Source organism: Cupressus sempervirens, chromosome 4 (genome assembly GCF_028749045.1).
Source record: "Cupressus sempervirens isolate cs-2001-9-10 chromosome 4, ASM2874904v1, whole genome shotgun sequence".
Taxonomy (NCBI): Eukaryota; Viridiplantae; Streptophyta; class Pinopsida; order Cupressales; family Cupressaceae; genus Cupressus; species Cupressus sempervirens.
This window is the reverse complement of record NC_143121.1, coordinates 770,314,309-770,328,902: the sequence shown is the minus strand read 5'-3', so window position 1 is coordinate 770,328,902 and position 14,594 is coordinate 770,314,309. Positions and strand designations below refer to the sequence as shown.

The following is a 14,594-nucleotide window of genomic DNA, read 5'->3' as shown; positions in this document are numbered from 1 at the left end:
CCTAATCCGTGCTCAAAATAAGTAACATCTGACTTTAGGGCTTTTAAAACCTGACAAAATTTCAAAATCATAGAACCAAACCTACACCATCTTGTAGTGCTCTGAATTAGATTTCCAATGCCTATAAGAACTCTAAAATTCGATATTCTTAGAGAAAGTTATGACCATTTTACTAAGACAATCTTTTTACCATTTTCAGTATGATTTTTCATTTTTAATTTTTTTTTTAGTGACGAAAATTCCGACGGGATTAAATTTGACAGCCATCATGGGCTAAAACCAAAAAACTCTTTTATTTCCTTTGAACATGGCCAAACTAGGGCATATTATATATCAAATTTTATGGAAACGTTGACTCAGATCCAATGGTGAGGTCTGTTTTTACCCAGGAGGTCATTTTTGCAAGCTACCCCCCAAAACCCTCATTTAAATGAAACATCTGAAAAATCTTTTTGTCCAACAATTTCACATGCCCAAATATTTTAACATCCCATCATAATAACAAACCCAAATCCCTTTGATTTGCAATAATTATTCATATATCTTGCCCTTTCTTTTATCCTCTGATGCATTCCCATGGATTCAATCTAGGGTTACAATAATAAAAATCATAGCTCTAATACCACTTGTAAGGAAACTTGGCAACAAATAATATAACTGTTTCCACATAACCCATAATAGATCTGAAATAAACACGGAATTAAAATCCACATGCAAGAGAATAGACAACATACTCACAAAATTGTGACACAAGATATACCCTGGGAAACCCTCATTGAGGGAAAAACTCAGCCTCCAAAAGCATCCATCACCATGTATTATTCAGCAAAAAATACCATTGCCATACAACCATGGAAGCCTTCATGGCCATAGCCACAACCGAGCAAATTATGTGAACAAGCATGAATCCACACATCCCATGGCATGCTTCTAACCTTCACAAATACTCCCTTGGCTAACCTATCAAGCCTTGTCCCGCTTGACTCTTGCCTTTTGTCTTCTCTTTGTCACTCTCTCTACAACAACTACCCTTATGGCTGCTTATATAGTAGCAAGTCCCACAAAACTACTAAGTGGTATTACATAAACCATGTGCTAAAACCATGTGCTACCTAACCCATTGACCCCACATTTAATATTGGGCATTTAATTATTTTCCCCCAATATTAAATAATTACATGAAATATTATCACAATGTTACAATACAACTCATCAAGAATATTCTATGGGAATCTTTACATGTTGCACGTCCATCTAGGTACAACATTACATAATAAAAATAAAATAATCAAATAACTATATTATGCAATGTGTGCAACACCCATTATCTCAACAAAAATTATCCCTACTAGTAAGCCTTATTTTTCCACATCACCTTTTAAGTTAAGATAATATATTAGAGTGTTAGCATTTAGTTTGCCCTAGAAAAATTACACAACTACTTCAAATTACTAGTTCTTCATTACACTTATAGACTAAGATTTTATGGTTTTAATATACATTCACAAAATATACATACATTTATTGAAAATTCTAATATTTTGTCTCACTTACAATTAAAATAAATTCAGTCTTTTTAAAAATTTTGTACAAGTTACAAAGTTGCAAATAATTTTTTTTTCCATTTTGAATCAATTTGCAGCTTTGGCTAGGATTTTTTTTCCAACATGCAAATCACTTAAGATTAGAAACTTGTTGACGTGCATGATTTTTTTTTTTCAAGTGTCATGAAAATGATGTAAAGTATTTAGGGAATGATCAACAAAAGATTTGATTACTTAGGTTACCTACATAAGTGTTCAAAGGCATATATCATTTTAGAATATGAGATCTTCACTTTAGTGAACTAGAAAAAATTAAGCATCTAGTCCACAATAAAACTTCCCAATCATTAATTTTAAAACTTTCACATTTGATTTTTATGTTTACATTTAATATTATTCTCAATAATTAATCCCAACTCATTTGTCTAGGTTAATTTATGTTTTTTTAAATGTATTTATTTAGACAAATTATATCAATTCTCTTGAGAGGTATTGAAACCCTTTCAATACTCTTATATGAAATAAATCACACTTACTTACCTTAATATGTAGTGTAATTAATAAATAATCAGCTTATATTTAAAATTTAGGATTGAAATAATAAATGAAACATTTTTTAGAAAATAAATACTAAATATAATATACTTAGCTTAAATATATAGTTGAATTTGTAATATATATCAAGTATAAGTCTAATTGATTTGAACTAATATGTTGTAATCTTAGAGTCTATAAGGTAAACATATCACAAGTCATGGATTGACCATACTTTGTTTTGGTTCATACTTATGGACTAATATAATAATTTCTATGATTATAAAATTGAATGAGTATTTAACTAAACCTAGATATATAAAGTAAATTGCTTGAAGTGTGATAGCTAATAGTTTCTTGATTTATTTTATACTCGTATGGATGAGGTGGGGTGGTGTTTATGCATATGATTTGAATGTTTGGTAAGTGAGAGTCATGTTCTCTTAAGTCAAGCCACTAAACAAACCAAGTTAGTGATAAAGAATGAGAATCAAGCATGAAGTGGATGTAGGATAATGATGAAAGTTTCTTATATTTTTCATGGTCTCATATGATTGCTTTTATGATAATCATAAAGGATTTAAGGAAATTTGAATTAATACTTAAATAGATATATAAGTGCATAATTTGAAATAAGTTGTGGCTTACTTATCTTGTAATGATTAGTATGAAAGTGAAGAATGAATTCAAATTTTAAAATTCAAATTGAAAAGTATAGGATTTACATCTACATATATAGAAAAACCTTAGTTGATTGTAAACTTGGAAATCTATTTTAAAGTATTAAACAACTAAATGTAGAATAGTACCAGTTGTAAAGCAGCACTCATTAGCAATGACTCCTAAATAAAAAATATTTAAATAATTGAAGCTGACTTAGCTTTTTAAAACCTTTTTCTCCTTAATATATGATATTTACGAATAGCCATAAAATTGAATTGGAATTTTAAATCTAAATAATAATAAAAATATAAGTAAATTTATTTATTAATATCAATATAAAACATACCATCATATACATTAATGATGTAGTCCAAACCCTTCACTACAATAACTCAGAAAGTTACACAACACAAAAGTTTCAGAGTGCTAGATTCTTCATTAAACTTTTCCAACTCCTACTCTAGCTCTACAATGAAAGAAAACAACTTATTACAATTTCAAAAATTACCGCATTTGGCAAATTTTCAAAAAAAAACATTTTTTTTTCCATTTTTGGTAATTTTAAAAACCAATCTTACAAGTATCAAGTTTTCCAAAGAAAAGTCCCCAATTAAGGAAAGATGAATTGCCAACTAATCTACAAAATTAAGAATATGATTTTGGATTTATTACAAAAATAACTTTCTAAAAAAAATGGAAAAAAACACAAAAGTCTAATTTTAGAGGCCAAGATGATATTTTAGGCTCCTAGAAATATGTCAAAATGGCCACCAATCGAGCCAAGCTCCTTTGTCAATCCAAATAACTCTTCTTGATGCAACTGCATGTAAAATTTTAGCCAAAACCCATATCCAAGTCAAAAGTTATGGCTCCTAGAATTTGATGCATCATTCTCCCCTTCTTGGAAGAAACATAGCTCTTGGAAGTGGTTGTCTATGAATTGCTGCAATTTTTTGGACCTAATTGCATTACTGCCCACCCAAATAACCATGTACTCTCTATTTCAAGCAATATGTCCCACTATATTAGGTATCTATTATGTTTGTCATGCCTCGTGGATGTAGTATGCTTGTGAAGAATTTTGGCAATCTTTTCCTTCTTATTGGGAAGGTGATGTTGCTAATCCACTCCTTGGATGTCATCTAAACTTGGAACATCTCCATGGAATGTGTATAAATCAAAAAATTAAAAACAAGGGTGATGCCAAGATTTGCTAGTAAGCTAATCTCAAAAGCATTATTATTAATCTTTTTGATGATTTTGCAAGGACCAATCTTTTTATACTTCAATTTATGATATGTACATGTAGGAAATCATTCAAACCTTAAGTAAACCATCACTAAGTCACCAACAAGAAATATTTGTTGTCTCTGAGTAGAATCTGCAACAATCTTGTAACTCAACATACTATCCTGTAGCTTTTGTCTGAAATCTTGTTGGAGGTTGTAAAGGTGTTTAGCAAAGGTAACTTCATCATCACTAATTCTATCTCCAAAGGGAAGTGACACAAGATCTAGAACACCTTGAGGGTTTCAAACATAGACAATTTGAAATGAAGATTTTTCATTAGATCTATTAACAAAATTATTATAGGAAAATTCTTCCTGGGGCAATGCTAAGTCCCATTCTTTAGGCTTCTCCCCCACAATGAAGTGTAATAGATTTCCCAAACTCTAATTGACTACTTCTATTTTTCCATTAGTTTGAGGATGGTAGGAACTAATAAATTATAAATTTGTTCTTAATTTCCTCTAGAGAGTCCTCCAAAAATGGCTCAAGAACTTAGTGTCTTTATTAGAGGTAATGGTGTTTGGAAGGCCATGTAAATGAACAACTTTTGAGAAGAATAGTTATGTTACTCTAGTTGCATCATTGGTCTTTTTACAAGCAATAAAGTGGACCATTTTTAAAAATTGATAAACAACCACAAAAATAGAATCATTACCTCATTGAGTGTATGAGAGACCCAATACAAAATCCATACTCAAGCCAGTCCATGGTTTGGTGGGTACTAGTAAAGGCACGTATAATCCTGTATTCTGTGAATGTCCTTTAGCCACTTGAAAAATTTTACACCTTGCCAAATATTTAGTGATGTCCCTCTTCATCTTGGGCCAATAATACTTATCTTCTACCAAGTTTATTGTTTTGTCCTTACCAAAGTGTCCAACTAGTCCACCACTGTGAAATTCCCTAAAAATGTTTTCCTACATGGATCTGCTTAGTATACATAGTTGTTTACCCTTAATGAGGTAACCATCCTACATAAAATAGTCACATTTCACATTATCTAACTTACTAGAAGATGAAGCCTTTAGTTGTTATACAATTTCCTAGAAATCATCATTAGTTTCAAATAAGGCCTTAATAGCATCAAAACCAATGACCTCAGTTTCTATTGTGGTTAATAGTGTAGCATGCTTGCTCAAGGCATCAACAACCTAATTTTGTTTTCTAGACTTATGTTTTAGGACAAAGGTGCATCCATGTAAGAATTATATCCACTTGGCATGTCGACTATTCAACTTCTTTTGTATGTTGAGATATTTTAGCACAATATGATCAGTAAATAGCACAAACTCATGTGGGACCAAATAGTGCCTCCAATGTCTTAATGCTTGAACAATTGCATAAAACTCCAGATCATAGGTAGAATACTTCTTTCTTACTTCATTCAATTTATCACTAAAGAAGGCCATTGGCTTACCTTCTTGTCTAAGAACAATGCCTATTTTGATATGTGAAGCATTACAATCTACTTCAAAAACTTTGTCAAAATTTGGAAGTGTCAATATAAGAGCTTCAGTTGCCTTTTTCTTCATGAATTTAATACTCTTTTCAACATCTGTTATCCATGTGAACTCCCTTCCTTTGGTACAATCTGTTATGGGTGCTACAATACTACTAAATTTTTAGATAAACTTTTAGTAGAATGTTGCCAACCCATGAAACAAGGGTTGGGCCATTCTAGGATTGCTCTTACCTTTTATGGATCCATTTGAACACCAACTTGAGAAATGACAAAGCCTAGAAAGGTCAAAATAGTTTTCATGAACCTACACTTCTTCAAGTTTGTAAAGAGCTTCTCCTTCCTTAAGACACTCAAGATGATCTTCAAGTGTTGTAAGTGTTCTTCCTTGCTTCTACTATAATTTAGAATATCATCAAAGTAAATTAGAACAAACTTACCAATATAAGGTCACAACACTATATGAACATCAACCACATAAATGTGCTAGGTGCATTTGAAATCCCAAAAGGTATAACCATCCATTCATACAAACCATCTATTGTCTTAAATGTTGTCTTCCATTCATCTCCCTCTCAAATTCAGATCTGGTGGTAGCCACTTCGGAGATCAATCTTGTTGAAATACTTAGCCCCCACTAATTCATCCATCATATCCTCTATCCGAGGAATAGGAAACTAGTACTTAATGGTAATCTTATTGATTTCTCTACTATCAGTGCACATCCTCCACGTGCCATCCTTCTTTGGATTCAACAATGTAGGTACTGCACATAGACTCATGCTTCCCTTAACCAAACCTTTTTAAATCAGTTTTGTCACTTGTTTATTCAACTCTACATGTTGTGTTGGATTCAACCAATAGGCTACTTGATTAGGTAGAGTTTCTCCAAGAATAGGATCAATATGATGTTGAATATCTCTTTTGGGTGGGAGACCATCAAGTAGTTCATTTGGAGTGACATCAACAAACTCCTCTAGTACCTTCATTACCTTGGGTGGCACCAATTTTTCTTGTTCTTCAACTCTTTTTAGTACTAGTGCATAACAACTACCTATTACTTTCATTTCTTTGACAACTTCTTTTGCAGACAACATGGTTTCATTCTTCTTTTCATCCTTAAGTGGCAATAGAATCACTTTAGAGTCATTCTTCCAAAATGTGTAAGTATTTTCCTCCCCATCATGTATGACCTTCCTATCATATTGTCATGGTTTTTTCAACAACATATGGAAAGCATCCATAGGGATAACATCACACTATATCTCATCCTTATAAAATTTTACTATGGTAAATCCAACTAAACATTTTTTATCAACTGTTACTTCATTTCCTTTCTTAAACCATGCAATATGATAAGGATTAGGATTTTTCTCACATTGTAAATTTAATTTCTCTACCATTTCTCTAGATACTATATTCTCACAACTACCCCCATCAATAATAACTTGACATGTACTTTTCCACTAGAAGTGCATCTAGTTCTAAAAATATTAGTTCAGAGCCATGAATCGTTAGAGTTCTTTGCAAGAACATCATTTTTTATAGAATGATCATTGATCTCACCATCATAAGGGTTTCTCCCACATCTGTGAAATGTCTTGCTCCTCTTTTGGCTAAACTAGGTTCACTCTAGGCTATCTTCCATGATTTACTTCTGGCATGTTATAATTTGAGAATTCAAAGGCTCTATGTCCTTCTTCTCCACATCTAAAATAGGTAAAGGGCCTTTGTTGGTTTTCCCATCCTCTTCCACTACCATAACCTTGTCCTTGCTAAAATCCCCTTCCTCTTTCCTATTTTGCAGGCTCTTGATTGGAATCTATATTTCTTTCAAATCCTTGAGAGGATTATATTCAAGCATAATTAAAACCTCCTCGAAATGGTGTTGAGAGACCCCTTCTTCCTCCTCTATTCCTTTGATTGTATTGTTGATTCTACTTTTCTTCAGCCTTTAGAGCTAATCAATAGACTTTCTCTATATTGTTAACATGATGCATGCTCAGTTCATCTTGGATAGAGAATTTAAGGCCATTGATATATCTAGTAGCCACTTGCTCATCATCTTTTTGATGCTCTATTCTCATGGATAACTTAAATAGAACTCATTTGTGTACTCTTGTATAGAAGAAAATTTTTGCTTCAAATTCTAGATCTTATGAAAGAAGGTTTATGAGTAATCCAAGGGTAAGAAATTTTCCTGAAGCTTTCTCTTCATCTTGCTCCACATTTTCATCTTTTCGTTTTGTTTTTTGGTTCATTCATTTTGGAGGTGATCCCACCATATTTTGTGCATGAAAACTTCATCTTCTTTTCCTCTACTATAGGCTTCCATTCAAAAAAATTACCCATCTCATTTAGATAGTCTATCAACTCTTCTAGCTTAAGACTACCAAAATAATCTAAAGCTTTGATCTTGATCCCTTTATTGTTACCTTCTAAAGCCTGAAACAGTCTATCTTCATAGCTCAACTCTTCCAGGTGTTCTTCATTTTGTTCATTTTGATTAGCACCTCTTCGATTTCCCTCTTCATCTGATTTGTCCTCTCCTTGTACTATTGGTATTCCTTGATTATTCATTCGCTCATTCAGCCATTCAATCTACCTTTGCATATCCAATATAAATCTTTGCATTGGAGTGACACCTCTTCTTCCTCTTCCTCTTCCTCTCCTTGCCATCTTCTCGCTCTGATACCAAATGATGTAGCCCAAACCCTTCACAACAACTTAAAAAATTACATGACACAAAAGTTTTAGAATGCCAAATTCATCATTAAATTTCTCCAAATCCTAGTCTACCTCTACAATGGAAGAAAACAACTCTTTATTACAATTTCAAAAATTACCATATTTGGTAGATTTTCAGGAAAAATAAAATTTTCCATTTTTGGTAATTTAAAAAACCCATCCTACGAACCTCAATTTTTTCAAAGAAAATCAACCCAATTAAGACAAGATGAATTGCCAACTAATCTTTGAAATCAAGAATATGATTTCAGATTTATTACAAAAATAATTTTTTAAAAATCTGGAAAAAAATACAAAAATCCAATTTCGGAGGCCAAGATGATATGTTAGGCTCCTGGAAAAACATCGAAATGACCACCAATTGAGCTAAGATCCATCAACAATCCAAATAACTCCTCCTTAGGCAACTGCCTGTAAAATTTCAACCAAAACTCATATTCGAGTCAAAAGTTATGACTCCTGGAAGTTGATGCATCAATTAATATAAAAAAAACAAATTTCTAATCATAAATCTAAAAGGGTCTTTATATAGACAATTTTTTTTTAATGAATAGTCCCTTTCTATTAATAAATTAATATACTAGTTTCAAATTCACAAAAAAGGGGCCGAGGGATACAAGATCACTCCATGAGAGTTGACATGGCCGAAGTTGGAATCAATAACTATTCATTACAAAAACCATATAAGCAGCTCCCTCAAGCCAATCCTAAGGATTCCTAAAGTTATATAGACAATTTCCATGATTAAAACTATATAATAGAAATACTAATGCATCTAAGTACATTCCTCCTTGGTTAGAGCTAGGAAGTTATTGCATTGGTTCTTAATGACTTCATTTTCCATTATGCTTATCCTTATACTCACATATAGCATAACCACAACAAACAAATGTATATGCAATATAAAATCCATGTCAACAATTGGTGCAAAAGAATCACCATGACACTTATCATATACTTTTGCTATTTTCTTATCTTAGTAAATGGAGGAACGCAGATAAATACAATCAGATACCATTAAAGAATGTGGAAGGCCAAGAATATTGTCAGTGAATGGTTGTAACATGGAGAGTGGCAGTGGAAGCCCCACAAGCCTACAAATGTTCAAGCGTGCTCTACTTTTAATTAGCCAATAGACATGTTTTGGATCAGTATTCGTATTAAACAAGTATAAAAAGTGTATAGCCGGTCGTTAAATTCTTCAGTGGGAGGCGCACATAGAAACTTCATAGTGGAAGTTTAATATTTGTGGCCTCCCCAAAATCTCTATTGATCATTATCAAAAGAAGTGCCAAATACTTTTTTTTCTTTTTGGTATTTAAGAACCCATTTGTAGAAGTGAAGACTAAGAAAGTTAACGGATTTCTACTTGTTTAGAGCTGTCTTAGACTATATTTTGAAGAGGGTCATTATAGTTGATAGAATGAAGAAGTTTGATTGGTTGGGGTCAGCTATTTTGGCCTGTGTTTTTATTATTGGATTGTGTTACTGTGAGGAGATTGGTTTGAGTGAGAATTTCTACCAAACATCTTGCCCAAATGTTGGGGACATCGTTAAGGAGCAAGTCCATGGTTTGTATGAGAAGCATGGTAACACAGCTGTTTCATGGCTCAGACTCATATTCCATGATTGTATGGTTGAGGTATTGAAGAACTTTCATATTTAAAGCTGATGTTAACATGTTTCAAGTTTCTGTAGTTTATGATGTTAGTATGAGATGTAAGTATGAATTTAATTGTGTATGTTTTTATTATCGATATTTTCAATCATGTTTCATGGTCTGTTATTTCTTCTTTTTTATTTTCTATTTTATAATTTCAACAGTTTATGATATTAGTATGAGATGTTTTTAAATTTGATTGTGTAAGCTTTTTATATCAACATTTCAGATCAAACTCTATGATTTGTCATTTCTCTTCGCTTATATTTCTTTCATTTTTTCTAAGTTTTGCATTTGATTAAACATGTTTTTCCTACCATTATTTTCAATTAAACTCTATGATTCGCCATATATTTCATAAATACTACAGTTTATGATATTAGTATGAGATATTTTAAAATTCTGATTCTCAATTTTTTTTCCTATTGACATTTTGAATCCAATTCTATAATTTTTTATCTTCACCTTGTACCTTCAATGTCTTGATAATTTGATAGCATATATAAAACTCAACATCGAATTCAAAAGCATATTGATGTTATTGGGCATAAAAAAAATTAGATTTTGGGAAGAAATAACAGTTTGTATGCTAAATTTTGGTTTTGTTTGAGTTCAATGCAGTCGTGTGATGCATCCATTTTATTGGATAGTCGTGCAAATATATTGTCAGAGAAAGGGTCTGATAGAAATTTTGGAATGCGGAATTTCAAGTATTTGGATGACATAAAGAATGCAGTCGAAAACGAATGCCCTGGTGTAGTTTCCTGTGCTGACATTATTGCTCTTGCTGCTCGGGAAGGAGTTATTATGGTAAGTTTTATGTAGATTCAGTGTAGGTGGATTCTTTTGAACTTTTGAACAATTGCAAATCAGTATTTTTTTCTAAAGATTTTAATGCTTCCTTGAATCATCTTCTAAGGGGATGTTCTATTTTGATATCAGATAATTTGATAGATATGTTCACTATTTATATTAAAATAAACTAGCATTAACCAGTGGTATAAGTAATTTTGCAATTGATTAAATATTATTTGGAAGATGTTCTTTAAGCTTTTTATGTGGTTTTATGTCTTCTTTATTTTAGCTTTTTGAACTTTTGTTTTTAATGCAAAGATGTGATTATATTTGTTTAATCAATAAAGTTATTTTAATAACTTTATAATGAATTAATCTAAAGTATTAGAAAGTTTATTTTAATTAATATAGAATTCTTAGTTTAATCAATTGTTATTTTAAGATCTAGCTTAAAGTTCAATGAATTTTATCACCATATATCATAGTATTAAAAAAAGTAATTAGGGGACTTTAATTAAAAGTCGAAAAGACTAATTTTATTATTATAACTATTATGGGCTAGTATTTTAAAAGGACATTTAATGTAAATTTTAAGTTGTGATTTTGGACTTTTGATTGTTGCAATTTCATGTTGATATCTTTAAAACTAATTTAAATGTTTGATTGGTCATTCAAGTGTGACCACTATACTCTATAGTGGGTCATCACTTAGGTATTGTTGCTCCTATATGTGTGATCATAGTTTAGTTATCATCTTTTAGAAGGTTGTTGGCAATCCACTTGAGTTAGAAACTTGCTCAATTTTGTCTGAAGTTGATCTTCAAAATAGCTTGATTGATGTACCCACCTTCTCTCATTGTATGGTGGGTCACTTACAATTGGTAATTACCTTTTAGTATACAATGAAACATTTGAGTGTTCTTGTAGTCTCCAAGTGTGTGATTGGTTATCTAAGTTTGTTTGTGGGCTTCTACTTGTGATTGTGGCTAATGATCTTGTGGTTGGTTTCCTAAGTATGATTGTGGCCTTTAAGTGCGTGGTTAGCTACTTAAGTTTGGTTGTTATTTAGTGTGTAATAAATCACTTAAGTGTGACCATCATCTCCCAATTTATGTTAAGCTAATCAAATACACAGTTGTTAATGTATAATAGATCAACTTCATATAGTAACCATCTATAAATGTGTTATTGCTTGTTGTCCATAATCACATAATCACTGTTTCTAAATATGTGATTAATCATTCTATATTACTTATCAAGAAATGATTACTGCCCACTCAATTTAAAACTATATAAAATTATTATTGTACCCTCTAACAATTCAAAACCAACCTCTATTCTATCCATAAAAAAAAAATGAAAAAACATCCATAATCTTATTCACCCCAACCTCATCATGTGTATATGTACTTTCCTATCTAAAGACAAGAAATTTCCACTGAAGATAGACAATTATTGTTGTTTGGTTGCAGTTAGGAGGGCCTCCTATTGCCATGAAAACAGGAAGGAGAGACAGACGGGAGAGCAGTTCAGCAGTTGTGGAGAAAGACATACCTCTTCACAACGACAGTTTGGACATAGTCTTATCTAGCTTTGAATCCATTGGAATCGATGTTGAAGGAGTTGTAGCTCTTTTGGGTTTGTTTTTCCTTATTTCAAATAAGCATAATGCTAGCAGATTTCTACAATCTATTGAATAGAGATGATGTTTTTTTAAGAATTTGATTGTGTGTAAATTATGGTATTGCTATTAGAATTTAATTGTGTAGTTTTTCGAGCAAATTCATTGTCTTGTGTTTTATGAGTAGTAGTTAACACAAACTCATTTCTTATGAGAATGAATGGAACACTTAGCATTCATATGTGTAAGTTTTTATATCAATGGTTTGATCACATTTCATGATCTATCATCAGAATGAGAAGAACAAATAAAAATAGATCATATAATGTGATTTGTTTACTTCTACAACACTTTTCATTCTAATAATAGATCAAAAAATGTGATTTGAAATATTAATATAAGAAACTTACACACAGTCAAATCCAAAAACAATACTATCTCTATTAAAATAAATTGTTAATTAAACTAGATAGAAGTAAGAAGACTAACTTGAGCTCTTGAATATGATGGAGCAGGAGCGCACACTGTTGGCAGAACACACTGTGTGAATATTGTGGGCAGGCTTTACCCAACTGTGGATTCTCTTATGGACTCAAATTACTCAGACTATCTTAAGAAGAGATGCCCCACGTCAAATCCTGATCCGAAGGAAGTTTTGTATGCTAGAAATGATCTGAAGACGCCCATGATATTTGACAACAACTATTACAAAAACTTGATTGCCAAGAAGGGGTTGCTTCTTATTGATCAAGAGTTGCTCTCAGATAACAGAACGTCTGATTATGTTTACAAAATGGCCGAGGATAATCAATACTTTTTCTCCCAGTTTGAGAGAGCGCTTATAACTTTGTCAGAGAATAATCCTCTCACGGGGAGTTTGGGAGAAATTCGGAGGAACTGCCCATTTGTAAACTCTCCACCAATTCCATAAACTAATGGAGACTTGAGATAAAAGAAATCAGGGGGAAGAAATCTTAATCTTTACAATTAATAAAATCATGGGGAAGAGCTTTTACTGTGATAAAAAAAATTCTCAAATGGGTATCATGAGAGGTGTTCATAGATTACAGATATGTACATGACAGATGGTCATTCTTAAACATCATACATAAAGGAGAAAATTAAGCTTGGAAAAGAAGTCAATTTTGATTATTTAACATTTTTAGTATAGGAATCAAGTCTTAGTTTGTGAGATGTTTAAGCCGTCTTGTAACAGACACAAGTAGATTATATAACAAATAAAATGTTAAAAAAAGCTAGTAGGTAATTCTAGCATATTCCAAACCCAAAAGTGTCATATATCCTTTCTAAGTATTGTAGTTTGAGGACAAAACATTAGTAGTACGAGGACCTTCAAATGAGCTTTATTATAAACATCTTATTGGAATGAGTCATAAAAGGAGAAAGAGGAGGAGGAAGATAGAAATGTCAAGAGTCAAAAAGTTGTCTCATAAATGTAATCTTAACAAAGTACTTAAGAATTACAAGCTGATAATATTCTTTTTCCATAAGATTTTTACCAGTTCAATATTAGATGTCTAATCTAGTCATATGCTAAAATATTCCTTACATAATAGTGAACTATATGCTTTTCTCATTAAACATTCATGAATCTGATGTTGATGTTTCATTTCAATCTATTAAAGTATTTCTTAAAAATAAAAATAAAAATCAATAAAATAATAAATCACGTTGAGCATATGCACTCTAATGATAAAAAGATAATATAATATGGACTCAATGCTAAACCTTATGATGGTTTGGGATTAGGGCTTGTTTCTTTAATTTAGATTATTATAATTATATAGGGATACACACAATCATCATAATTTAGTTTAATGAGATAAATAAAACAAAGAAACAAAAATATCAAGATTAAGCATATCTTGAGTTCATATTTGTCATAGGCTAATACTATTGCAATCACTTACTCTTAACTCGTAATTGATATTTTCTATTTCAACTAATCAAATATAAAGATTTTCATTTTTATTTTTTATCTTTCTAATGTTTAGATGTAGAATTTTTTAAGTTCTAAAATTATTAAAATTATTTTAATATAAAATATGTTAAATTTTTTTCTCAAATTAAATAAAAGTTGCATACACTAAAATACAATTAAATTAATTATTTTCAAATTTGTGGTCTCACAACACCATTCTGCACCATTTTTTTGCTTTCGTGAGTTGCCCCTCTTCACTTGTTTCGTTGCATTGTTTCATTTTGATTGTTGACCATCGAGCTTCAATCCCTCAACGGTCAGTGGCTCACCTTCTCATA

At 31.4% G+C, this 14,594-nt stretch overlaps 1 protein-coding gene across 1 annotated transcript; it reads left to right on the top strand.

Moving 5' to 3' along the window:
- The first annotated feature begins 9,591 nt into the window (after positions 1-9,591).
- On the top strand, positions 9,592-13,595 carry LOC149563648 (peroxidase 21-like). Its single transcript, XM_089824050.1, has 4 exons — positions 9,592-9,880; positions 10,520-10,708; positions 12,166-12,331; positions 12,830-13,595. Exons 1-4 carry the CDS (start codon positions 9,662-9,664, stop codon positions 13,243-13,245), a joined length of 990 nt encoding a protein of 329 aa, XP_089680176.1. The 5' UTR covers positions 9,592-9,661; the 3' UTR covers positions 13,246-13,595.
- The last annotated feature ends 999 nt before the right edge of the window (positions 13,596-14,594 follow it).